The sequence below is a fragment of the Hoplias malabaricus genome, chromosome 17, assembly GCF_029633855.1.
Source record: "Hoplias malabaricus isolate fHopMal1 chromosome 17, fHopMal1.hap1, whole genome shotgun sequence".
Taxonomy (NCBI): Eukaryota; Metazoa; Chordata; class Actinopteri; order Characiformes; family Erythrinidae; genus Hoplias; species Hoplias malabaricus.
The window spans coordinates 24,783,461-24,810,040 of NC_089816.1; the positions used below are offsets into that span (position 1 = coordinate 24,783,461).

The 26,580-nt window shown below is 37.7% G+C and overlaps 3 protein-coding genes across 4 annotated transcripts in view; 2 read left to right on the forward strand and 1 right to left on the reverse strand.

Annotated features, from left to right (window-relative positions):
* Nucleotides 1-7,228, forward strand: part of si:dkey-237h12.3 (teneurin-3) — a 164,148-nt gene extending 156,920 nt beyond the window's left edge. Inside the window, exons 26-32 of the mRNA XM_066648563.1 lie at nucleotides 341-607; nucleotides 1,125-1,300; nucleotides 1,563-1,798; nucleotides 2,582-2,878; nucleotides 3,042-4,653; nucleotides 4,781-4,911; nucleotides 5,205-7,228. Coding sequence (XP_066504660.1) covers nucleotides 341-607; nucleotides 1,125-1,300; nucleotides 1,563-1,798; nucleotides 2,582-2,878; nucleotides 3,042-4,653; nucleotides 4,781-4,911; nucleotides 5,205-5,957 — 3,472 coding nt within the window. The 3' untranslated portion in view covers nucleotides 5,958-7,228. The remainder of the gene's footprint in view (nucleotides 1-340; nucleotides 608-1,124; nucleotides 1,301-1,562; nucleotides 1,799-2,581; nucleotides 2,879-3,041; nucleotides 4,654-4,780; nucleotides 4,912-5,204) is intronic.
* A 4,125-nt stretch (nucleotides 7,229-11,353) lies between these two features.
* Nucleotides 11,354-22,554, reverse strand: LOC136673458 (sterile alpha motif domain-containing protein 3-like). Of its 2 annotated transcripts, XM_066648936.1 has the most exons (9): nucleotides 21,791-22,554; nucleotides 21,222-21,313; nucleotides 18,830-18,957; nucleotides 17,739-17,850; nucleotides 15,585-15,661; nucleotides 12,998-13,981; nucleotides 12,600-12,752; nucleotides 12,402-12,494; nucleotides 11,354-11,991 (listed from the first exon to the last, which is right to left on the reverse strand). In XM_066648936.1, exons 5-9 carry the CDS (start codon nucleotides 15,615-15,617, stop codon nucleotides 11,674-11,676), a joined length of 1,581 nt encoding a protein of 526 aa, XP_066505033.1. In that variant the 5' UTR covers nucleotides 15,618-15,661; nucleotides 17,739-17,850; nucleotides 18,830-18,957; nucleotides 21,222-21,313; nucleotides 21,791-22,554; the 3' UTR covers nucleotides 11,354-11,673. The 2 variants fall into 2 exon arrangements, with proteins under 2 accessions (XP_066505033.1, XP_066505032.1); XM_066648935.1 differs by lacking the exons at nucleotides 17,739-17,850; nucleotides 18,830-18,957; nucleotides 21,222-21,313; nucleotides 21,791-22,554 and adding an exon at nucleotides 14,204-14,372 and having other exon boundaries at nucleotides 11,355-11,991; nucleotides 15,585-15,639.
* Nucleotides 19,998-26,561, forward strand: tdo2a (tryptophan 2,3-dioxygenase a). The gene is made up of 12 exons (XM_066648937.1): nucleotides 19,998-20,074; nucleotides 20,306-20,408; nucleotides 21,275-21,365; nucleotides 21,829-21,899; nucleotides 22,536-22,663; nucleotides 22,994-23,180; nucleotides 24,099-24,206; nucleotides 24,301-24,412; nucleotides 24,560-24,617; nucleotides 24,699-24,778; nucleotides 24,922-25,012; nucleotides 25,477-26,561. The coding sequence occupies exons 1-12, from the start codon at nucleotides 20,040-20,042 to the stop codon at nucleotides 25,628-25,630; spliced, it is 1,218 nt and encodes a 405-aa protein (XP_066505034.1). The 5' UTR covers nucleotides 19,998-20,039; the 3' UTR covers nucleotides 25,631-26,561.
* Nucleotides 26,562-26,580: the final 19 nt, after the last annotated feature.

Genomic DNA, 26,580 nt, shown 5'->3' on the forward strand with positions numbered 1-26,580 from the left:
AGGGAAAAGAAATGGGCCATAATAATTATTCCCAAGGCTGGAACATTATATAGAACTGTATTATAGAGAATAGAAATGACATAGACAAAAGTTTTCCCTTCACTAGAGCACTATATAGAACACTAATAAAATGAATGAAAATGGTCCCTGAATTTTTACAATATATTGAATGTAGAAGTCTACTTAAAAAAACAGTAATCTATACAAAATTTAAAATTATTTCTCATATTAATATTAAAATCCCCATCAAAATAAAAAATCCCCAGTTCTGATTGTTAAGTTCTTTGCAAAATATTGTTCATTTTATTTTCATTTCCACTAACTTTGCTATACCCACCAGGTACAACTTCAGCTACAGTAATGACGGAGACCTGACCGCTGTGACCGATTGCCATGGTAACACCCTCCGTATCCGTAGAGATGCCAGCCGGCAGCCGGTGAGGATCGTGGCTCCAGATAATCAGGTGGTGTGGCTGAGTATGGGATCCAGCGGGGGGCTAAAGACCCTTGGCACTCAGGGCCGAGACCACGTTCTGCTCACTTACCACGGCAACAGCGGTCTGCTGGCTACAAAGAGCACAGCCAATGGTTGGACGACCTTCTATGAGTAAGAGGAGTAATTGTTCTTTGCTGTTAGTTGATGGTAGTCAGTTCAGAACAAGCTTTTACAGCTTGTTACACCTTGGTGTTTACTCTGGTTCACAATAAAGTATATTAATTTCTGCTAACATCAAGTTGTTTGTGTAGAAGCAACTGTATACAAGCACAAAACAGTGTAAAAGCAGTGTACAGTAATAAGGGCACAAGTTTCAACTATATCAACTATAAAGCCTGTATCATCTGTAAAACCGTATAGCGTATGCATGGTAGTGAATTTATTTTATCAGTACTCTACTCTTATTTCAAATTGCTTAAAAATTGATTACATTACAAAAAAGTAATCTAATAAAATCAAGGTGGTTTAAGTCAATGTAAAGGATTTTTTCAAATTATGTAAAAAAGACTGACTTGTTAAGACGGGATGCAGTAGTTGACATGACATTAATTACATCGTTGCTGTGAAGAATAAGCTTAAAATGTCACTGTGTCACAATAAATATATTCACACTGTCTTTCTCCTCCAGCTATGACACTGAGGGGAAGCTGACCAACGTGACCTTCCCCACTGGAGTGGTCAGCAGCCTTGTCAGCGATGTGGGATCTGTCTCCACGGTGGAAATAGAGAGTTCAGAACGAGAAGAACAGGCCACCATCAACTCCAACCAGTCCACCATCCAGAATGTACTTACTCTACAGCAGGGTGAGACCATGAACAGTGAGAGAACAGTCCATGAACCACAAAATATTTCTATTTACTCCCCAAATATCCTGATTAAATAGTTGCTTCTGAAAAAAAAATCCTACATTTAGGTTAAAATTTGTCCATCAAAGTTTGTTGTTCACTTCTTTTGTTTTTACACAATTAAGCATCCATTGGTTTTGTCAATACATGTGGGGAAAAAAAGCAAAATGTCATAAATATATCATAATATGAAAAATATCTCCTCTTATCTGTTGAGCAGACCAATTAAGAACCAGTTATGTGGTGGGTTATGACAATTCCCTGTGGGTCCTGCATGCCAGTGGCCTGAACACACACTTCCAGACAGAGCCCCACATCCTGTGTGGAGCGTCGTCTCCCACAGTGGCCAGACGAAACATTACCCTGCCGGACGATGCTGGACAGAACTTGGTGGAGTGGCGCTTCAGAAAGGAGCAAACTCGCTCTAAAGTAACTGTGTTTGGGCGCAAACTACGAGTGAGTCATGAGCACTAATGTGATTTTTAGGAATTACAAAAATGATGTATACTGAGGCAGTGTTCTTAGGAAATTGCAGATTGATTGATATAGATCAAGGTTTATTGGACTTGTTCATTGACTGATATCTTCGGGAGTGTATATTCAGGTAAATTTTGGGCTGTTGTAGTGTATAAGAGCATCTACTGAAGTGGTTTATGGACCAATATTTCCTGAAAAATTTTGTGTGTTTATGGAGTAATATATACATTTCTAATGTTAAGAAACGCATATGTTCCAGTAGCCCCTGCTGAGTTGTAGAGGAGAGTTTATTGATGTTGCTTATGGATTATTATCTTATTTTAAAGTATTTGACTGTGTATTTAATGCTGCTACTTATGCAGCTGAGATTGTGTTAAATCAGGTGACAGAGCTTTAATACGTATTGTTACTGTCCAAAATGACAAAACAATCATGCAGCGACATACCAAGGTTTTAATGTGGGTCTGAAAGGGGCAAAGTGATTTATTGCACTGAGATGTGACTGCTGAAAAAGAGGATCTGTTTTTAACCAGTGTTGAATACATCTGGAGATGAATTACAATTTCCTGCACTCATTCCTGAGAGTCTGGTGAGGTTTAGACTGAAAGCTATTAACCTTGCTGTTCATCTTCTCATAAATAATACAAACTGAACATAACTGTATTGAAACCGGGCCAGCAACCAATTTTCTGGTCTCTGGCTCATGGATTTTGCTGAAATAACTTTTTCCATTTCTTCCCTCTCCTCCACCTGTTGTTACAGGTGAATGGACGGAACATTCTCTCTGTGGATTATGATCGTACACTGAGGACAGAGCGCATCTATGATGACCACCGTAAGTTCCTACTGAAGATTGGGTATGACCCAGCTGGACAACCTGCCCTGTGGATGCCTAGCAGCAAACTGCTACCAGTGAACTTAACCCGCAGGAGCAATGGGCAGCCAAGCAGCATCCAGTGGGGCTCAGTGTTTGAGCGATTGGAGCATGATGAGCAGGGTCGAGTGAGATCCAGAGTGTTTCCGGATGGGAAAACCTGGAGCTACACTTACATGGAGAAGGTCAGAAGTCAGCATGTGCCTAATAATTAAATGTTTGAACCCTGATTGTATAAAACAACCATCACCTTTATCCAAAAAATACTATCAGTGTATTTTAGTTAACCAGATCTACCTCAGATTATAATAACATAATAATAACAATGTGATTCTGTGCTTGTTGCAGTCCATGGTGCTTATCCTGGCCAGCCAGCGTCAATACACCTTTGAGTATGACTCCGAAGGTGGACTTTCAGCGGTCACCATGCCTAGTGTGGCACGTTACAACATGGAGACTGTCCGATCAATAACTTACTACCGCAATTTGTACCATCTACCAGAAAGCAATGCATCTGTTGCTATAGATTACAGTGAAGATGGCAGGCTAATCCGAGTTCTGCAGACTGGCACAGGGCGCAGGGTTCTTTACCGCTACCGGTGGCACAATAAGCTGGCAGAAGTTCTGTACGACAGCACTCGGGTTAGCTTCACCTATGATGAGACGGCTGGAGTGCTGAAGACAGTTAACCTGCAGAGCGAAGGCTTCATATGCACCATCAGGTACAGGCAGCTAGGCCCCCTAGTGGACAGGCAGATATATCGCTTCAGTGAAGACGGCCTGGTGAGTGCTCGCTTTGACTACGCTTATGACGGGAGTTTGCGAGTGACCAGCATCCAAGGTGTTATTAATGAAACACCACTACCCATTGACCTCTACCAGTATGACGACATCTCAGGTAAAGTGGAGCAGTTCGGCAAGTTTGGTGTAATCTACTACGACATCAACCAGATCATCTCTACTTCAGTTATGACCTACACCAAGCATTTTGATGGACATGGAAGAGTCAGAGAAATCCAATATGAACTATTCCGCACTTTGCTCTTCTGGATCGCTGTGCAATATGATGACATGGGCAGGGTAACTTCCAGAGAGATGAAAATTGGGCCGTTTGCCAATGCTACCAAATATGGCTATGAATACGATGTGGATGGCCAGATTCAGGCTGTCTACCTGAATGATAAGTTGACCTGGCGCTACAGCTATGACCTGAATGGAAACATCCACCTTCTAAGTCCAGCTAGCAATGCCCGGATCCTTCCCTTGCGCTATGACTTAAGGGATCGCATCACCAGACTGGGTGACCTTCAGTACGAAATGGATGAAGATGGCTACTTGCGGCAAAGAGGAGCTGAGATCTTCCAGTACAACTCCAATGGAAGACTTGAACGCATCTACAGCAAAGTGAATGGCTGGACGGTCCAGCACCGCTACGATGGTTTAGGAAGGAGGGTTTCCACTAAGTCCAGCCTCGGCCAGCACTTGCAGTTTTTTTATGCAGATTTAAGCTATCCAAGCAGGATAACACATGTGTACAACCACTCAAGTTCAGAAATCACATCTCTATACTATGACTTGCAAGGGCATCTGTTTGCTATGGAGATTAGCAGTGGAGCCGAGTTCTACATAGCATGTGATAACACAGGCACCCCACTGGCTGTTTTTGGCAGTGATGGAGCTCTTTTGAAGCAGGTTCATTACACCGCCTATGGAGAGATATACACAGACTCTAACCCTGACCTCCAGCTAGTCTTAGGCTTCCATGGAGGCCTTCATGACCCGCTTACCAAACTTATACATTTTGGCACACGGGATTATGACATTATGTCAGGCCGATGGACTGCTCCTGACATTACATTATGGGAAAGGGTCAACAAAGACCCTGCCCCCTTTAATCTCTACATGTTTCACAATAATGACCCCATCAGCAAGGTGCTAGATGTGAGAGAATATATCACAAGTAAGTTATGAATAGATCATCACATTTCCTGGACATAAACTGATATTGTTGTTTTGTGTGTGTTCTATAGTATATTAAGGGTATCAATAATTACAGAACTGGCTGCTTTATTGTTTGTTTCATACAGATGTGAACAGTTGGCTGGTCACATTTGGGTTTCATCTCCACAACAGCATACCTGGGTTCCCTGTGCCAAAATCTGGGCTGACCCAAGCCTCTTATGAACTAACAAAGACAGAAGTGTGGGATGATATGCCGGTATGTCATTCTGTACCTCTGCTACTTTACAGTGGAATAAAATGTTCATGTCCTCATTCAAACTGATTATTTGAAAATCAGCATGCCTTGTATTGGATTGTTATCCATTTTTTGCCTTGTTTACTTTTTTTTTTTAACACACTTAGAAAACCAACAAAGCATGACCAGGGGTGTCCAATTTTTGCCTCTGGCTTTACAAGCCATAGCAGATCTGTGGGGTGGAGGGTATTGCTTTGAGTTAATGCTATGAGCTTCCCTTTGACTTGGCACTCACTTCAAATATTCTTTTGCAGGCCAGCTTCGCAATCCAGCAGCAAGTGGTCCGGCAGGCCAGAGCTTTTCTGGCCTTTGAGAGGATGCCGCAGGCTCAGTTGAGCCAGGCTCGAAAACTGGACAAACCGTGGCTGTGGTTCGCATCCAGTGACACTCTGATTGGCCGGGGGGTGATGCTGGGCATCTACAAAGGAACTGTGGTCACTCGGGCCTTGGGCATTGCCAATGAGGACTGTGTGAAAGTGGCCAACATCCTCAATGGTGCCCTCTATCTAAAGGACCTGCACTTTGTTCTGGATGGGCGGGACACTCACTATTTTGTGAAAACAGGTGCCCCTGAGGCTGATCTGGCAGCTTTGCGGCTCACAACAGGACGCAAGGAACTGGAGAATGGGGTCAATGTGAGCGTGTCCCAGTCCACAGCGGTTCTTGCTGGTCGTACGCGGCGTTTTGCAGATGTGGAGCTGAGGCGAGGAACATTAGCCCTTCATGTTCGCTATGGAGCATCCCTGGACGAGGAGCGGGTTAGGGTCCTGGAGGCTGCCCGTCAGAGGGCGCTAGCAGGAGCCTGGGCACGAGAGCTCCAGAGGGTGAAGGACGGAGAAGTAGGTATGAGGCTTTGGACGGAAGGAGAGAAGAGGCAGCTCCTGAGTGGAGGAAGAGTCCAAGGATATGATGGATACTATGTCCTTTCAGTGGAACAGTATCCCGAGCTTGCAGACAGCATCAACAACATACAGTTCCTCAGACAGAATGAAATAGGGAAAAGATAGCAGAGACAAGACCAGTATGACCACTGCTGTTTTTAACAGGGGGAACTAATGGGAATAAAGTGTCTTGTTTAAAGACACTTGTCATAGTGTTAAGAAGGAGAAGGTGGTAAACTTTATAAAGTATTTAGAGTTTGGCTGCCCCTGGTCACATTACATTATTGATTTGCAAACTGAAGGTTTGTACTCATCATCTAAACAGAACACATTTCTTAACACATTTGGGAATATTAAAATGTATAATGTGGCCTGGACAAAGGTTTATTTTTCACAGGGGGGGAATTAAAAATGTGCTATTATTTTAAACCAAACAAATAGAAATAGAACAATTAGCAGAAATGGCAATATTTTCAGTGTGTTACCTGTACAAACTTTATAAAATATAAACGTATTAAATAGAAAACATGAAATTTGACCAGGGGTAATCAGACTTACACACATGCACAGACTAACAAATGCACACACACACACACACACACACACACACACACACACACACACACACACACAAATATATATAAATATATATAAATACAAAATAAAAAGAGTTAAAACAACGCTGTGCGTTGTGGAATGTTAGCGTGTTCAAAATGTAACGCCTTATCAAGGCCAATACTGTGGAGCACAATGAAGAATTGTGAACTCTCTCTGAGTCTAAGGACAGGTCAGGATTCTAAAAATGTTAATACATTTATCTGACTATTTATTAAATATTCATTTTATCAAGCACCCTTAAAGTATCTGCTGAAAGAGTTGAATAATTTAACAGGTTGAATAAAATGAAAATGTTTACATATGCATATCTCTGCACCACTGAAAATTTTTCACAAATGCGGTTCAGTTTTTCTTATTGTACCTCATCCTCTTGGTCTAAATAGTTTTCGTTTATTGGTTATTTTTATTTATATATTTGTCTCAGTATTTCCAATGTGTTTACTGTACAATGTAACTTAATTTTGCAGGGGTTTGTTGGCCCTTCAGTAAGTTTGTGTTTTGTTCATGTATATTTATTTATTTATTTGTTTGTTTTCTTTGTATACCCATATTTTTTATTATACCAAATCACATTTGACAAATTGATCAAATGCTATTGTGGTACAGATTTTATGGTATAGCAAATGAAGAATAATATACAGTATAATTAAGAGTAAAAGAAACAGCACAACACAATAAACCCGTTCATGTATATGTATTTATGTAAATGAGTGTTTACCTGCATTTTTTAAATTATAAATATTTAACTGCTCATTTGGTTACAGCCCCAGATGGAGAAAAACAGAAGTTTTGTTTATACTTAACAAATAAAAAGAAAAATGACTAAATCCATTATGTCTGAAGATTATGGAGGCTCCTAAGTGGAACTATATATTACATAATATGACACTGCAAAGATATAATATATATGTCCTATGCTAGAACCAGTATAATATATCTTAAATATATTTTCATTTTATATTGTTAAAGTACAGTCATCTTTGTGTAATTCTATAACAAATGCTGAAGTATTGGACAAGTGAAGTGGCTTTTTTTTTTATATTGATGCATATTCATGAAATTTGACTTTCAGATGGATGTTATGCAACATGAACCTTACGTAACATATGAGAGGCAGAAGTAAAAAGCGCTGCATATATATATATATATATATATATATATATATATATATAAATAATGGACATTTCAAATAAGTGGTCTATGAATTCAAATCAATTTATCGGTTCAGAGTCTACAGTCCTGTGTGATTTCATTGCAGCATTAAGTCGATGGTTAATTTGTAAGTGATGGTTTCATTCTCCATAGAATATTATAGACATATTGTACACCACTCCTTCAGACCACACATTGTCTTGTATGAAGAACATGTGGCTACTTACTACTATGATCATACCTGAGTTCAACAGCTTTCTGAGAAATGAAGTGGAGAAGATTAAAAAGTATTATGACTTAGAGATCAAGGTCAATCCTATGTGGAACACAAAGGCAAGAGTTGCTCCTGAACTTGTTGAAGCACTGAGCTGAGTCTAAAAGCAACTCTACTAGAGTAGTTTTCCATGTTATGTAATAGCAATTTCCAATATAGTCCATAAAACTAAGATTGTTTCAGTTAAGAGTCTACAGGCATTTGTACTTGCCAAATACACTATGACTGCAGATTTTATAAACAACAGACAAGTTTGGTAGAAGGACCACACCCAAAACTCTTCCTTCTACACACTATAAATCACCCTCTCGATATTCAGATTCTTGTGATGAAAAACTAAGCATCCAGCACCACCACATCACTTCCCTGTTTTCCATGACTGGTTCCCACTGCTGAATGATGGGATCCTACGTCCATTCCCAGAGCTCCACCCTCCTCCAAAATTACATATTTCAGTGTCTGCAGTGCTGAGCTCAGAGTAGCAATGACATAGACCCAATTCTCCTACAACAGGTCAGCGAAGCTGATTTTGAAGATGAAATGTGAAGGTAAGAATATTACATAGTGTTCCTTTAAAAGTTAGAAAGGCTTTCCCCTGTTCTGTTGCCATTCTCAAGATTTAAGGTATTGTTCCAACAGTGACAATATCACCAAATTTCTCTCAATTTGTCCACTGAATCAGACAGCGTAAGATGCTGGAGCTCTTTGAAGTTAGATGAGAGGGCACAGCGGAATTAGCTCCCAAACTTCGAAGAGTTTTCGTAGACACAACGTACGTTTAATCCCACCGAGTAAATCTCCTCCAAAACTCGGCCGCTTTCATCTGGGCTACAGAGGGAGGGAGCTCTCACAAAAACCTCCAGACTCTCACTGATTGAGAAATAACTGTTTCATATTCCTACAAAAAATAATTTAGCAATGATCAAAGGGAGGAATACCAGCATATCAGCACTTTAGTATAGAGCTGAATATGCAAATAAGCTTTATCCTCTCCACCCACTTGGAAATATATAGTGGAAAGAAAGGAACTTTAACAAACCTTAAACACCAGCGCTGCCTTGTTCCGTATCATATGGCATTGTACTGTATTATTAGACTGTATACAGATGTGTGAGCAAGTTTAGTTATGACCAACATGACAATGTTCACATCAGATGTGTGGTGCAATAATCTTTCTATTTAAATTTGACTGATAAAAAGGCATTAATTCATTCATCTACTGTGACCAATTCATACCGAACAGGCTCAAAGTGTGTAGAGCGCCTATACCCTGGGTGTCACTGGGTGAAAGGCAATAACACAATCCTGACAAGTGCCACTCCATAACAGTGCATCACCAGTCACACACACACTTACACCAGTAGACAATTTCACACAGCCAGTCCACCAATTGTGGGAGGAAACAGGTGCACCTGGAGGAAACCCACTCAGAAACATGAAGAAGACTGACCTGAGGTAACTGCAATGTTAAATGTGAGAGGTGTGCTATTTTGTTTTATTTATTCATTTTTAACAGAATGGTTAGCACTAGACTGAACACCGTGTATAAACACCTTATGTTTCTTCTTTCTTTTTTTCTTTAAAGGTGATCTAGAAGCTTCAGCTCACACAATGTTTTGTGCTGTTTTGCCGAGAGAACTTTGGGTTCATTGAGGTGGCTCTTTGCTTCATGGTTCTAACTTCTAAAATGGCTGTGTAAGAGTTATTTGGTGAAAAAAACACTCAAAGAATAACCCTTATAAACCTTTGGAATATTAATGCCTGTGTTTCCGGGTAATTTTTGCAGCAGAAGTTGTCTATGACTTGATAGACTAGGGCCGACGTGTTGATCACATTCAAAGCTTTACCTTTTTCATTAGTTTTGAAGTGTAGTTATTTGCATTGATTCATTTATATATTATAAATAATCTTGGTATGGCTGGATATTTGAGGTCCTGCAGATCGTTTAGTGATGTGGATCATGATTGTCACTGAAAGCATTCCTGAGTTATGATGTCAAGCCACAGATTGCGATTCCTGGGTTTATAGCTCTTTTAGAAATGGGTCTCTACGGCATTAAAAATGGTCAAAATCTCTATTAGAACAGGATACAAAATGCTTTAACTCCTTTACGTTTATTTATAGAAGCACTGCCATTAAAAAGCTTTACTTAAACCCTAGCTTTGTCTTTATTAACCTGTCCATGTGGTGGTGTTTAAATGCTGGAATGTGTCATGAGTGAAATAAACATTCAAAATCTGTCTGAACCATTCCAGTTTGAAACTGCAGAGTTCAGAGGTCAGCGTCAAATGGGTGGCTTCAGATCGCCAGGCTTTCTTACATCATAAACCTAGGGAAACAATCTCATCAACATGCAAGGTGGAACTTTGGAGCTGCAGTGTAGGGAAGAATAGAGACAAATTGCATATTCATAGATCTGTGCATACTGAATGAAGGCCAAGGTATAGAGTTTACAACTAAGCCTGTTTAACAGCTAGAGGATGTGATTTTGTACACTGTAAACCCGAATTAGTTGAGTTTACTAGAAAATTGCGTGGAAACTCGTTGCCTTAAATTAATTAAGTTTTTACACAAGGTGAAACTAAAAAAGTTAAGTTGTATTAACTTAACATTTTAATTTGATGAAGCACATGAACAAAGTTTACATTAGTAGCATTTACTTGAAATATTTAGTTTACATAAATATTGTCTTCATTTTATGTTGTATAAAGTAATTATTTTTAAGTTTAACCTACAAAAAAGTATTAATTATTTCTACTTAAAATTATTAGTTTATATAATTGTTTTGTTGTAATTTAAAGACTTATTTAATAGAGATATCATGAATTACACATTGGTTATCAAAACTGAAAAAAGGAAGAAATTAAACGATACATTTCAATATTGTATTTTAATGTAAAAACCCTTCGAAGTAACATTTCAAAAGTTTTACTGCAGCAATAACAAACAAGTCAACCAAATGACAAGTCAAAAACAGACATTTAAACTGCTTTCTTGACAAGTCTAACTTTGAGAATGAATATTTTCAAAAAATTCTGCTGTATGCTTGTAAAACATTGGACACAAATGTTTTAAAACTTGATACAAGCATTTAAAATTTCAAATTGACTGATGAACTCCATGTTATTATCTGAACACAACTGAGCACTGTCATGCGGATACACTTCTAAATCTACAAAAATGGTTCTTCACGAATTCTTTAGGAAATGGTTCTATATAGAAGTATTCTACCATTTATATAGAGTGATGAAATTATTTTTCAGCATGATGGCATATGTGCTGTAGATATATAAATTTATAGCGCTCTATAGCACTAAAGATGGTTCTGGTATTGTTATAATAACAGCTTATAATAAAGACCTTATATATATATATATATATATATATATAATATAAAAAAATATTATAGAACCATTTTCTTTCAAGAACCCTTGAAAAATCTGTAGAATACAATGGCTAGACAGCCATTTTTTATGAAATATTTTGTGACATAATTCAAAATAAGCCATATGTATTGTAAATATAAAACAAGGAAAATTTTGGAATGGCTACTTATAGTCAAATAGAACACAATAATATGATGAATACACACATTTTTTTGGGTAGGGCAAAAAATTTTTTTTTTAAATAAAATAAATAAATAAATAAAAAGAGGGGACATGCTTTCTCTGTAAAATAAACCGCATTTCTCAGGGTTTGTAATCTAGGTTTCCACAAACAAGCAAATTTTGGGAAGGGCTACTGGGGTCTATGTATTCATCATATGGTGTATTATATGGTTAAATTAACAGCATTTCTTCAGAGTGTAAGCTGGTTTTTCAGTGTTTGTAATCGGGCTTTCAGTTCACTGTGACCCAATGTTAGAAAAACCTGTTGAATGAAGTGAAATGTGTTCTTCATAGACTTGGGATAGTTGAGATGAAGTGCGTAAGTAAGTCCAAAAAGAATGCACACAGCTTTAGGGAGATCCTGGATGTTGTCCATAACAACTTCTCCTTCAATGACGATCTTCAGTGAGGCTGGACTGAGATGGAGGGAAGATGAGAGCACAGCACCTTCTTGTTCAACAAGCAGGATCCCAATGTCAAGTTGATGGAATGATTCGTCAGAGTCATCCTAAAAGCATAAGAGCAAAATAATTAATTAACTATCATATGTTAAGCAAAAAGTCTACTCTCAGGAGAGTCAGATACATGAGGGAAATGGACATTACTGCCGGAGTACATTACACAAGCAGATTACACATAAGTGGTCAGAAAAAAGTGTTTCAATGAAGTAAAAGTGTCTGTTTTTAATGGTTTGAGCTCACAAAAGAACACTTATCCAACCTCAGTGTAATTGGATGCTGGAAGATCGGGAGACTTGAAACCTTGCAAAATCCTACATAAACTAACTGGATGGACAGATTGAAATTACATCTTATTCTTTGATTATATTAAACTATGCTTTCAGTTTTTATCAAACAAAAATAATGGTGAATATTCAAAATTATGCCGTTATGGTCCTTTTTAATAGAGGTTACTTACAAAGCATGCTTTATAGAAGTCTGTGGGGTGGTCACCAAGGATAATAGGAAGCCCTCTAAGCACCAGAGTCCGAATATCAGTTGGCTCTTTAGTCTTTTGGAGAGAAAAATGACAATGACAAGAATTTAACTGTCTATAAGAAAGCTGAATCAATCAAGCATGATTTTGATTGTATAAGTATAATGGATATGGAACAACCTTGGTCTGTTGTGATAGGTGCGTCAACAGCTGCCCGATGTTCCCTCTCTTAGATTGAAATATCTCAATAAGACGAAGACTGTGCCGATCAATGCTTTCGTAGAAGTCCTGCTTAAGGTTCCTGCCTACAATCCTATTGAACTCCATGTATACCTGAAAAATAGAGAAAACAATTATACTTTTCAAGTCTAAACAATACTGAGGCTAGTGGTACCAATGTCTTGTTCCATTCAAAACCAACTACACCTGTTCACCATAAAGACTCACATTGTCCTTGAATTATAAATGAGCAAAACAATAATTGAAGATGACAAAGGTGTATCCAGAGGCATCATAATTATCATCAAATTATAACAGAAAGATAGACTAAAACATTGGCATATCCCTCTTGAACATACCTGATCTTCTGTGAAGAGAGCGGGCCAACGTTCCACCATCTTGCTTATGGCGGGTTTGGATTCAACAACCTCTTTCCTCCTCAATGCAAATGTCACATCCATCTTCTGTTTTACAAGTGGTCCATCTGGTGTTCTCTTTTGAATTTCATCAACTAAGTATTTGCGGGCACCCTCGAGGACTGACTGATCAAGCCCCTCTGGAAAGTTAGGCAAGTAGTTGAGCTCACCTTTCTTGGCCTTCTTGATATTTTTGTTAGCTGGTTCTCCTTCTGCTGAATGCAATCCCCGTTTACCTGCATTTACTGTAACGTCAAGGCATCCTGATCTTCTACGCTTTGTTCTGTAATTAGCCATTTTATATTTCAGACTGTTTTTCCAACCACTACAGCGACTTGACGAGCCTCGTTCTTGGAGACAGGGGTGCTTGCTTATTAGTGCTGCTGCGACACTTTCAAATTGAGCATTATTTGGGTATGCTGTGTGACTATACATGCTCTCTGCCAGTCTTTCCAGAATCTCATGCTTTAGCTCTTTTGATACTTTTAAGTGTGTTCCATCCCTAATGTATATTAGACTTGCCTGCCTAAGTCTATACTCTACATCAACAGAAAATGTTGGGATTTCAAAAACTTCTGGCCAAGGTGTCTGTCGCTCAAGAGGTGAGAGTGAGAGGACCTCTGTATCTGCTGGACTGTGTGTGTCACTCAAGATTTCATCAGACGTTGAGACAGGTACCAGTTCAAGTACAGGGATGACTTTGATTGTTGGTTTTTCAGGAAGATCTCCAATATCTGTCAGATTGCATAGCTCGTAATTAAATTCAGGATCCTTGTACTGAAGGCTGTAGTTGTAATTAAGTCCAAGTGATTCTTTCAGTGTACATATCAAATCCTCCACTGTAGCAGGCCTCGCACTGAGGGTGACCTTTCTTATATCTGCCTCTGTGAGAATGACCCTCAAGGTCATCTTCTGGTGTGCTGTCATCTTGGAAATAAAAGCAATAATCATCAATTAGCTTTTTAGAAATATGGGTAATATTTTAACTTAGGTTCCTGTTCATAAGGCTACATGTTACCTACATAAGCTTGTCATCACAATTGACATAATCCTACATAAGGTCTATTGTAATGAAAATGTATATACATTTATGTAGGGGTTATACACAGATTAATCATAACATAATGACCACCAAGTTTCTACACTCACAGTCTTTTTTCTTAGCTCCACTGTTGATTCCATCACTGGATAGGGTATCACCAGGCTTCTAACAGGATTAACAAGTTGGTTGCTTAATTGATGAAAGCTGCTAAATGTGACCATTAAACCTATTTATAAAATCCTGTGTTGCTTGGATTGCAGCAATCAATCTTGTGACCTTTTAACACAGAATGTAACGTCTGAGTGTCACTATTAAATTGTCTCCAAATCTGTATGCTGGAAGAGGGAAAACATCATTCAACTCTTTCAATTGTACTACACACAGGGAGGGGTTAATGCCTTCACAGAGTTCAAAAGATCTGAGATGCTCATGGTACCATACAGTCATCACCTTGCAGACAAACAGGACCTCTGTGTTAATAGCCACAATCTGTTTGATTTGCTTAAAATTTGGAAGTCCAGAGCATGAACCAACAGAGAGAATCATGCCTGGGCAATATTTTATTCCATCTACAGAGACAGATGATGCGACAAAGACTGCTGTATGTTGAGGCACTCTCTGGCAGAATATTTGTTGGACATTCTCAGGGTAAGACGTGATCAATGCTGTAGTAACCTTGTTCATTTCAACTGAGGGTTTGAAAAATGAACTTGCGTCTAAATGGTAAGCCATCATTTTCTGATGCTTTACAGCTAGTGTATGAGCTACATTTCTAAAGTTGCAAGCATTACGAATTACTTGTTTGAAAAATTTATGCTTTCCCTCGAAGCGCATTGTCCAGACATCTGAAAGTGGACCAAATGCCTTAATCATCTCAGGATAATGCTCAATGAAATGGTGTTTTGGACGTAATTTGAAATCAGGAAACGTACTTTGCAACAATTGTCTATGTTCTGATATTTTGCAATCAAGAAAATTTATGGACTCTTTAGTGTGTCTTGTTGCCACAGCCAACTCAACTATGTCTTTCAGGAGCAACAAAATATCCCATGCATTGTCTCCTTCAGGTACTTTATGGCCAATGAGAAGTGGCAGCAATCTAATTAGAGCCCAGTTCTCATGGCCATTTCCACCTATTGTTCCTTTGGTAGAAAAGCCTTGAGCAATAGTTTGAGGCTGGTCAGTTCTGTCATTAAACTCATATGGAAACGTTTTGATAGCATGGTTTAGGGCCTCTAAAGTGAAATATTTTTTGGAAATCATGTCTGATAGGCAGAGTGATAACTCAACAGGAACAATACCTTCAAAAAGGTCATGCAGTATATCAGGGGGGTAACCATGAACAACATGAAAGTGCTGCAGACTGTCGGTCAATACACAGCCTCCTTTCACACCATACTCTTTAGACATAATAGGATCCTGCCGTACCTCCTGCACATGCCGGTTGTGAGTGTCTTTAATTCGGGGTTCAAAGACGCCTGAACATACCTCCTTGTCTTGAATCTTGCTCCTTGTTGCCATGCAGAACCTGCAGAACCTGTCCACTGCAAAGCTCTCGAAAAATCCTGCAAGTGAATGAGCAGCCAAGTTATCAGCAGCCACATATAACACTGTGCCTTTGATAGATGCTCCTAACTTCTCAACATATAGACCATGTTGCTCCAAATAGACTAGATCTTGAATGAGAGGATGGAAAATTTTAGCATAGCCATGCTCTTTTACATCAGATGCTTTACATAAAAGAGCAAGCTGAATCGAGTGGAGTGTGGACCTATATTTTGATGGCACATTTGCTATCACCCAATACACTGCACTCATTTTGTGTTTCTTTTTTGATGTTCCTAAAGGGTTGGACACTTCAAAGTCATCTGTGTAAAGTCCAATAGAGATTTTGAACTCCTCCCCTTTAAGGAGGGAATTTTCTTTACAGTATGAACCATCTCTATATGTATTGTACTCATGCGGCACATGGTTTTGTACTGGAAGAGCTTTGTCCAAAATGTCTGCCCTGTTTAACATGCTCTGTAGCATTGCATTTAGAGGAACGTATACAGCTGTACATTTTTTTCCTCTATCTATAACATACTCCACCGGTGTAACCACTGTAAAATTTCTGCTCACATATGCTGCTCTCCTTTTAATAGTTGATAAAGAGCCATCCTTGCCACAAAATCTTGTTATGACATTGTTCTCCGAGACAACTCGAACTAACTGTCTTAGAGTTGAATCATCTACACTTGTGTGATGTTTCAGAATGTCCTTGACTGAATTATGCAGCAATGGCTGGGAGAGTTCACATATCTGTAAAAGCTGTTGTACGATTTCTTGTACAGACCTTTCTGGAATATGAAGGATCGTTTGCATCTTTAAAAAAAGAGCTGCTAGGTTGTGCTCCAGCTGTTTCTTTAGATCATGAGGCTCTTCACTGCTGGAATCCTCACTGTCCACTAAATCAGGGGTGTCATTTGAAACCATATGTTCATCTTGGGCTGTTTCCTTAGTTAAATTAGCAATGACTATTTCCGGTTTGAACATCCTCCAGTTGTCTGTTCTGTGCTCTTTACTTATATGTGCATTAAATGTGGAGTACACAGTAGTATTAAAGTTACATCCTTTATATGGACATGGGACTTTGTGATTAACTTTTAAATGTGTGCTGCGCAAGTGACTGAAAAAATCTGCTTCTGTGCAGGGTGAAGAAAAATCACATAACTGACAGTGAGCTACTTGAGCTGTTTCACACAGTTGTGCATCCGGTCCTTTCTTGTGAATTTTAGACAAGTGGACCTTAAGTGCATTGATGGAATTAAATGTACACAAACATTCTTGGTGTAAGCAAGGAAAAGGCACAGTTCTACTGTAGGCCCCATGTTTTAATCTATAATGCTTTAAAAGGTAACCCCTTTTCTCACATATAAATTCACAATACTTACACTTCCACTGCATCTTCAAATGAACCTCAAAAACAGAATGAGAACACTTAAACAATTACAATTATACTAAACCCATTGCATAAAATTAACCAAACTCCGCTAATGATTACAACTGTAAAGATAAAAGCATTAAAGTTATAATGCGGCCGGCCAAAACATGAGGCTCAGCGGCTCCGAAACACGAGGCTCGGGCGGGAACGCGGCGCGTCGCGTCAGCCCCGAGACACGGCCAAGAGCGGCGGTGGGGGCTTTCGCGATAAAATGCGGGGATAAATTTCTCTTACCGTGACAGCACAATTAATGACTGTCTAATTAAGCATACATTTGAAAAGAAAATCGCGAATTTACTGATTTAATTAAACATATCACTCGTGTGTAAACTCAATCCCAATTTTTAATCAGAACGGTAGGCATTAGCCAGCACATGCAGACACATATGCTAAAATTTTGAGCCGAAAAAAACAACCTTTGTATATTAGCTAACTAACGTTATACCTAGTTAATGCGTAAAAATAAAGTAAAATGAATGCTAGCTAGATTATTGCTAAATTGTTAACCGAGAGAACACAAACAAAACAGGATCTTAACCTTAGCTTGTTGAAACAAAGCTAGCTATCGCTAGATAACTTCAAATCTTAGCTAACTTGTTGTGACTTCTTGTGGTCTTAGGGGCAATGAATTTTATCAGACAATATATTTGCATACAAACCTTTTCAATTGAAGTAATGTTGCTTTCACAAGCCCACAGCTTTCAGTCACAGCAATGAGCAGCTCTTTTTAAAGAAAAGACAGTAACGGCTCTTCACAGAACTTTCTGTTGCCTGGAGAAAAAAAAAATGGAACAAGCCCCGCCCCTTGCTCACAAAACTTAACATACTAAGTAATCTCTACTTATCTTGATCATTGCACTGCATTATTTCAACTAAATAATTCAAACAACTAATTTGATTTAGTAATGGCAAATGTTTTGAGCAAAACTTGAAATAATAATTAAAGACTACTCAAAAAGTTAATTTAAACCAAATTTGGGTTTACAGTGTAGAAGCCTGTGATAACCATAAAATCCCAAGCCCTACTTATGCCCTCCCTCCAAAACCAACCCCCTTAAACTCAGGAACAGCATGCATTTGATAAAGGTGGATTTATGCTTCTACATCAAGTCAGTGTGTAGTCTCAGTGTGTAGAGTTATTTATCATGTGCAAGGGCTGAATCTCAAATATCTTCCTCCACCCTATGTAGTGAAAAATGTAGGTCTTAATGGTTTCTCCATTTAAAAAAATGTATTTTGGATAACTGTAATGACAACATTGTAGGTTGGATTTAAAAAAATATATATATATATACACACACACATCAGGCTGTCACATCTCCCTGTCTTAACATTTTTGTGCATTGCCTGGTTGTAGTAGTTTATAGACAGTATGTAGGGAGTAGGGTGATATTTTTCCAGCTTTTTTGAAGCAACTTTTTTGGAGGCAAACAAAACTGACTATCAACTTCTTTAACTTCTTCATACACTCTGTGATGTCCAAATTGAGGATTGTCACCGAGGAACAAACGTTGTCCACCTATATGATGTCTCATTCTATGTTCAATGTTCGCAGCCCATATCGTCTTCAATGCAAAGTACTAAACAGCACCCTCATGTGAAGCAGTTGTTAAACACAAGCTAGTGATGCCACCTTGTGGTGAATTTGACTGTGCATGAGTGAGTATGTTAGTGAGTATACGAGCCGGTTTCATGAGAATGCTATGAATCTATAAATTATGCTAAATGGAATAGCATAAAAATATATTACCTTTACCGATTTTTGTAACGAGTTTATCACAGATACCCAGCGTCCAAGAATCAGAGAACTCCTGAAATCTAAAATCGGGCCTCTCCTGACATCTTTTGGCTGAAATAAAGCACTGCTGCTGCTGTGCTCTGGAGAGACAGTGAGTGGAAGAAACACACTTAAAAGTCTGAATAAATACACACTAAATTCAGTCTGCTCCATCTGTGATCATGATTGTGTGATGGTTTAGAGAGTCCTGCACTCAGTGGAAGCAATGTTCCATTAGAAATAATGTAAACAGTGCTTGACACAAAAAAAGTTTCATATCCTTAATAAATAAAGATAATTTTAGGTGCAAACATTCAACATGGAACAACATACTTAACTATTAGACCTAATTAGATCTTATTTCCAAGGAAATCAAATTTTGAGCACCATAACTTGTGAAAGAAGACAAATATTTACATAAACATATAAACTATGCCTGTCCTCTGTGGAGGTTTTAACATTTTACACAGGTTTTGCACATTGTCAATTAGCTATTTATTTACACTGTTTATTTTTAGACATCATCTGTGTACCTCAGTGTTGTGGGGTATGGTAAATATAGAATGTATTACTTAAATAAACCATGTGTAATGCAGGTTCAAATGTAGTACTTCTTTAACCTTTAAAAACCCAGGCTTATTATATTCTTAGACTTATTTTTACATTAACTACTTTGCAAACGGTCTACTACGTAAGTGCGTAAATATTTGGACCCAACCACTTGTATGAAATGACATAACTACTGGTAGAATGGAATGCGTGTGAAATGCTAAAATATATTTCCTTATAACAAAAGCCACAGAGAAAAACTATTATGACAATGTTTACAATTGCATTAATATACATATCAATAATGTGTATCTACACAGTAATTAGACAGATTTCATATAAAATGGAAGGTATGTTCCCCCAAAATCATCATCCAGACTGTAAATGTCCTGAGAAGTTCTTTTGGATGAGTTGGAGCTGAAAGATTTTGGCAGATTTCCCTACTGATAAGAGAAAGTCTAAAGTACAGCGAGTGCGTTGGTGGAGGCTGTGGGTGGAGGAGAGAGGGGGCTACAGCTGATTGGAGAAAAATGAATGAGAGCAGCGTTTAAAATGCACTGCCATACACCAGTCTGGTCTGAAGTGAAGGGAAACTAGCTTGTGTGTATGTGTGTTGCATTTGAATGCGTCAGCCATGAGTGGATGCCCTTACTTCCAGAGGAAACACCTGTGTGTATTTCAGCGCTTTTTAAAAATATTATTTTCGTTTAGGGAGAACAGACAAATTCTAATGGCATGATTTACAATAAAAAGAGCATTTATAAAATTAAATCTCAACCTGTCATATATGAGCACTTGTTGTAGGTATATGCCTAAACTGTGCTTTGCTTATTGTAATAGGATAATAAAACTTTAAACAGGTTGAATAGATTTATGTTTTATTTTTCCTTTTATAAAAAGGCCCACCAGCAAACAAATTTTGAAAGATGATGATGTAGATGCAGCTCAGAGTGGGGTCAACAAGGCCAGCAAAGGGGGCATTGTCTATGGAGACTATCTGCAGGTAATACACCCAGAAGATATTCATAGTTATTGTTTGATTTTCTGAAAAATATTTACAATATGATTTTAATTATTTTGTTTTCCACTAATTAACCAATTTGGCTATCATTTATCTATGATATGCTTATGAAGACATTATACATGAAAGCTTTGATAAAATATGTTATTGTTCTTACAAAATAATAAAGCCAAATTATATAGCATCACAATATTTAAAATTCATTTTGGTCATAATAGCTAGGTTTAATAGTTGGATGTAAACAGCTTAATAAATAAGAAGATATAATATACTCAGGTAAGAACAAATCTGTTATTGTCTGTTTTTAATTGGTGTACTATTTAACTAGTGTTCTTAAATATTCAGTGCATTTAACAGAAATGAAGTTGAATAAATAATCAGTTTGTAAAGTAGCTACTGATTTACTGAACACTGATTTAAGTTAAAACACGTTGTATATATGCCTTGTTTACATTGTTTTCACACATTAATAACACATTATAACATGTTATATAGCATCGGTATATCATTATAATCAGCTTTAAACATGTATAAATATTTGTCAGATCTTACGTTATTTAATTTAAACCTTATAATTGCGCTCCTATTATTGGCTTCTAAGTACATGTTATTTATAATCCATTATGTCAACAATTCATAAAGCATGATAAATATTCAATAAACGTATGTATATAATGCATTATGAATGCCTTATAATATGTGAAATAATGTTTATAAAAGTCTTATTTTTTTTACTGTATACTGAATGGCATTGTTATGTTATTGTTAAGCATTTCTCCCTCTGGAAAACTTTACCTGAAACCTGTTCTTGTGCGTTTGTCTTTTGTTTTTGTCCTTGTCCTCATCAGCTGGATAAGATTGTATCCTCTCAGCTGCTACAGAGTGAACTGAAGGGAAACAAGATTCACGATGAACATTTGTTTATCGTCACACATCAAGGTGAGCACAAGAACAAAACAAGTTTTACATCACATTTGCATTTTGACAGACATATATTATAATAATATCTCAGTGGTAGGCTAATCAATCATTATGAGTCTTGTTCTATGAATTTTAGCAGTGTTTCCTCCCCAGACAATGAACAACGGTGGCAACAGTGTTATCCACTATATTTTATTTTAAAAAATATCAATTAACCTATCATATTTTTTTCCCTACGAACTTGGAACAATCTACAATCTACAGGGTTTATTTACTGTTGTTGGCCCCCAACCTCTCTAAAAAATATCCATTAGTAATATGAGATGTTCTTTCCACTCTGTGACACTTTCTTAAAGAATGAACCAATTGACATGCTCCAAAACACATGCTTCACAATTTTTTATATTACATTTAATTGGAAAAAAAAGAAGGTTTATGCTCACTTCTCTAAAGCTGTTATTTGTTTGTCTGTGTATTGCAGCGTATGAGCTGTGGTTTAAGCAGATTCTATGGGAGTTGGACTCAGTCAGAGAGATCTTCATAAGTGGACATGTGAGTATCATTCAGTCCTTTTTCCTGCAGAAAAACAACAAAAACGGCTTTAGAGAGAGGTTTCAGGTTTAAATGTGCCACCTACAGATGACTCATACACTTAAAGTCAATAGCCTGGATTATGGGAACGCTGTCTGGAGTGTCTGAAATCTAAAGGCACTTGAGAATATTTTTCAGGATCAAGTACAGTGAAAAATAACACATAACATTATTTTCACCCATTCTACTCATTTACAGTTCAGATACAAACTCACTAAACAGAATCTAGAAGAGTTGATGGTTAGAGCGATTTACTGGCTAATAAACCTCAGCTGTCAAATATATTTATGTTTTTTCTCAGAAGTCCAATTTCTAATATTCAAGGTTAATGACTTGAACTCAATGTTGAACTTTCAAGCAAGTGAAAATACATATAAAATATGAAGTACACTGTCTGTTCTACATATGTTCAAACCCAACTGCGTTGTATTTTTTTTTGGTTGGTGCACTATTCTCAGTACAGCAGTGACCTGATGAGTCAAAAATCTCAGATAAATACCTTGAATGAAACAATCTGAAGCAAACTTCAAGGACACCTTCTGCCCTACCGTGTAATTTACGTATGTGAAATAACACATGGAATAACACTCCTCTCAGGTGCGTGATGAGCGCAACATGCTGAAGGTGAACACTCGTATCCACAGGATTGTGATGATCTTCCGGCTGCTGGTGGATCAGTTCGCTGTTCTCGAAACCATGACGGCCTTAGATTTCTTTGACTTCAGGTTTGTTTATATCCCAATTTTACATGAGAATGTGTGCTTGAAATGGAGAGATAAAGGTGTTTTCCTTCAGTAGTCAGTCCCTGTAAATACAATATTGATCTTGCAAATATATATTAACATGTCAACTAAACACAGGTAAAAGATAACAGCAAAAAAAAAGTCTGATTACAGCAATGAAAAATAAATATGTACACCAGCAGTGTGCCTATAAAGCCATGTCTATATTTGCATAAGGAATGTGATTAGCTTTGAATACTTACTGTTCAAATGCCTTTCTATATAATGTATTGTATATATATATATTATATATGTGTGTCTGTGTTTGTGAAGGGAGTACCTCTCTCCAGCGTCAGGGTTCCAGAGTCTACAGTTCCGCTTGTTAGAGAATAAAATTGGAGTTCCAGACAATCAGAGAGTCCCCTATAACAGACGCCACTACAGAGATATCTTCCGTGGACAAGAGATAGAACAACTGCTGCACTCTCAGAAAGAGCCAAATCTGCTCAAACTGGTGGAGGTACGTTATATAGACTTCAATTAATTTCATGGAGACTTATCAAACCTTAAATATTAATTCATTCATAACTAGCCTAACCTTTACAGTAACATTAACGTTACCTCTACCATAACCTGCATATTTAACATAAATATGTAATGATTATTTTTGTCTCACTTCACAGTGTGAGCAAATAAACAGCTATAGGTCCCCACAGTGGTTTATATATCTGGACCTCTCATTACTAATACCTGAACTGTGGATGAGTCATGTCACGATTATTATTTATATGAATGAATATAATTCACTTTAAAAAAAATCAATCTGGCATCACTTTTTCTTATAATTTTTCTTATAGTAGTTTTGCATCCGAAATTAAGGCTCACCAAGCTTGAAGCCACATAATTATCAGTGTATAATACTCTTGATAATGCTGCCTGATATTTAAATTAATGTCACGGTTTGGACACGGAAATCAAGGAAATGGAAGCTAATGCTAAAACGCTAAACACAAGCACGAGAGCAACTCCATTTAAAAGGAGAGACAAGACAGAACTAAAAACACTGAGCACACAAAGAGCAACAAAAGGGTCTGCACCTGCGAGTTGGTCACATGACAGTCACAACCCACAGGTGTAGGGCAAGGCTAAGGAAACACAATGAGAACACATGATAAGGGTAAAAACCAAACAAAACACAGGGAACAGAACCTAAACAAATACAGATCCTGACAATTAAACAAATACATAATAATAATAACAGCTGACTGGCAGGGCCTCAATCACACTGAGATAAGTTCTTACCTGTGGGACATCTGGTCACATATATTGATGCAAAGGTGGTTTAACAGTCTGATTAATGTAGAGCAGCACTGAAAAACACTGTGTCCCTAGCTCACTGTTTCCATTCAGGTGAATGTCTTGTGGATTATTTTTGCAGAAATGGCTGGAAAGAACCCCTGGTCTAGAAGAGGGTGGTTTCAACTTCTGGGGGAAACTTCAAGTGAACATCTGCGAGGGGCTCCGCACACAGAAGGAGAAAATAGAGGTCTGATATTAATCCAATTCATGACTGTGTTTCAGATTTGAAACATGAGGAGAGTATGACATATAATAACACCCTTCACACTGCTCCCTGATAGCAAAAGCATGATTCAGAGACAAAAGAGGAGTTGATGGCAGATTTCCTGAAGCAGAAGGAGTTGTTTGAGTGTCTCTTTGATGAGAAAAGACACGATCATCTAGTGAGCAAAGGTACGTGCCCTTTCTCCTGTAATACAGTGTTAAATGTTGTTTAGCTGAGCCATGAAAAAACACTTTAAAAACACATTTAAAGTTCAAACAACAGCCCCCTGTCTTACACTTGGCTGTGTATGTGTGTGTGTGTGTGTGTGTGTGTAGGTGAGAGAAGGCTGTCCTATAAAGCTCTTCAGGGAGCCTTGATGATCTACTTCTACAGGTAAAAAAATTCAAAGTAAATTTAAATGAAAAACTAAAGATACAGACTTCAAAAACAAATATAATTCTGTCTTTCTCTCAGGGAAGAGCCAAGGTTCCAGGTTCCATTTCAGCTCCTGACTTCACTGATGGACATTGATACACTCATGACAAAATGGAGATGTTAGTGACCTCACTTTATAAATTATAAGCTGCATACAGAATAAACATAATATTTCAACAGCATAACTTAGCAGTTTATGATCCAGGTATAAAAACAAAGAGGTTTTTCATTGCAACTGATGTTTCAATCTGTGTTTCCTCAGATAATCATGTGTGTATGGTGCACAGGATGATCGGTAGTAAAGCTGGAACTGGAGGATCATCAGGATATCAGTACCTTCGCTCCACTGTCAGGTAAAACACACACAGCAAAGAACTAAACCTAACCTTAACCATATTCTTTCTCTATATTAACAACACCTTTCTAATATGTACCTCAGTAAATGAAGATTAAATAATACAGCCATTTTACAATCAATCAATTTTTATAATCAATCCACTATTGGATCAAGTTTAAGTCAAATAGTTGTCTCATAATAATAACAACACTTATGGATGTGGATAAGTACTAGTTTAGGACTATAATAAATTACCATTGGGACTGGGATTAAGTTTAATCCACGTCCATGAAACCAACCTTAAAAATTCATCTCTACAGTTCAAATGTTTTACCTTTCTGTTTGAGTTTCGGATGAATGAATAAAGGACATTCCTAATAACATCTCACTCGGGACCAAAACACAGCTCACACACTCTGTCCTAATGAATATGCAGATGGATGTTAATGACTGTTTTGTTTGTCTTGTGTGTTTTGGCAGTGACCGATATAAAGTGTTCGTGGATCTGTTTAACCTGGCCACGTTCCTGGTGCCGAGAGACTGGATCCCAAAGCTTAATCCCAATGAACACAGCTTCCTGTACACAGCAGAGTACTGTGACAGCTCCTACTGCAGCAGTGAAGACTCAGACTAGAGAGAGAGAGAGAGAGAGAGAGAATGTATATAAAAAAAAACGATGAGGGACTAAGAATCAGGTTGTAATTAAACGCAGTGATTTGATTAAAATAAGTCAGAACTGTTTTTGTAGTTGGTCTGGATGGATCTGGACAAATTAAGCTTCTTTACAACGTATTTATTATTTGAATATATGTGTATTCTCTGTCTGCACCCAGTGATTCCATGTGGACTCTGGACCCTGCTCGATAAGCAGTTACAGACAGTAGATCAATTCATTTATATATTATTTTCCCAGGAGGAAGATGGAGCTCAACACATTGTGTTCTGTCAGTTTGCTGTTCATTGATATATATATTTCTCCCAAAAGCACTGTCCAGTGAACCAAGGGCATTTTCTATAGATAAAGTTATCAATATTACTGATATAACAACAGCACTGTCAGACTTCTCAAAAACTCAAAAACAAACCCACAGCATTCCACTGTGAGAACATTGAGTGCTCTGTGTCATTAACAAACAAATAAATCTGGAAATTAAATGTTGTTGGTATTCCCGTACCTCAGCATCATTGGAAAAAGTGAGTGTTTTTTTCTTCATTGTAATGAGCAGAAAATGCAACCAGTTTCTAGGGCAGACCTTTGAAAATTTGTCTTCATTTGAGAAAATGAGTCAAGGAAGCTGTATTAAAACTGACAAATGCAAAATGTTGATTTTTAAAGGATGCATTATTAAAACATTTGCAACCTTCAGTTAAATTTACTTTTACTGTGTTTATCTGAAGCTGATGTATGGACACCTTGAATTTAAAGTCTTTACTGATGGAGAACTTCTAATGACTCAGGATTACAAACGTCAACTGTATGTATAACTGTACTGCTGCTGAAAGGAATGTTTTATGTTGGCTTCCAATGAAATTCTGTAAATACTGAAAATAAAAACATTAGCAGAGATAAACAATACGTCCACA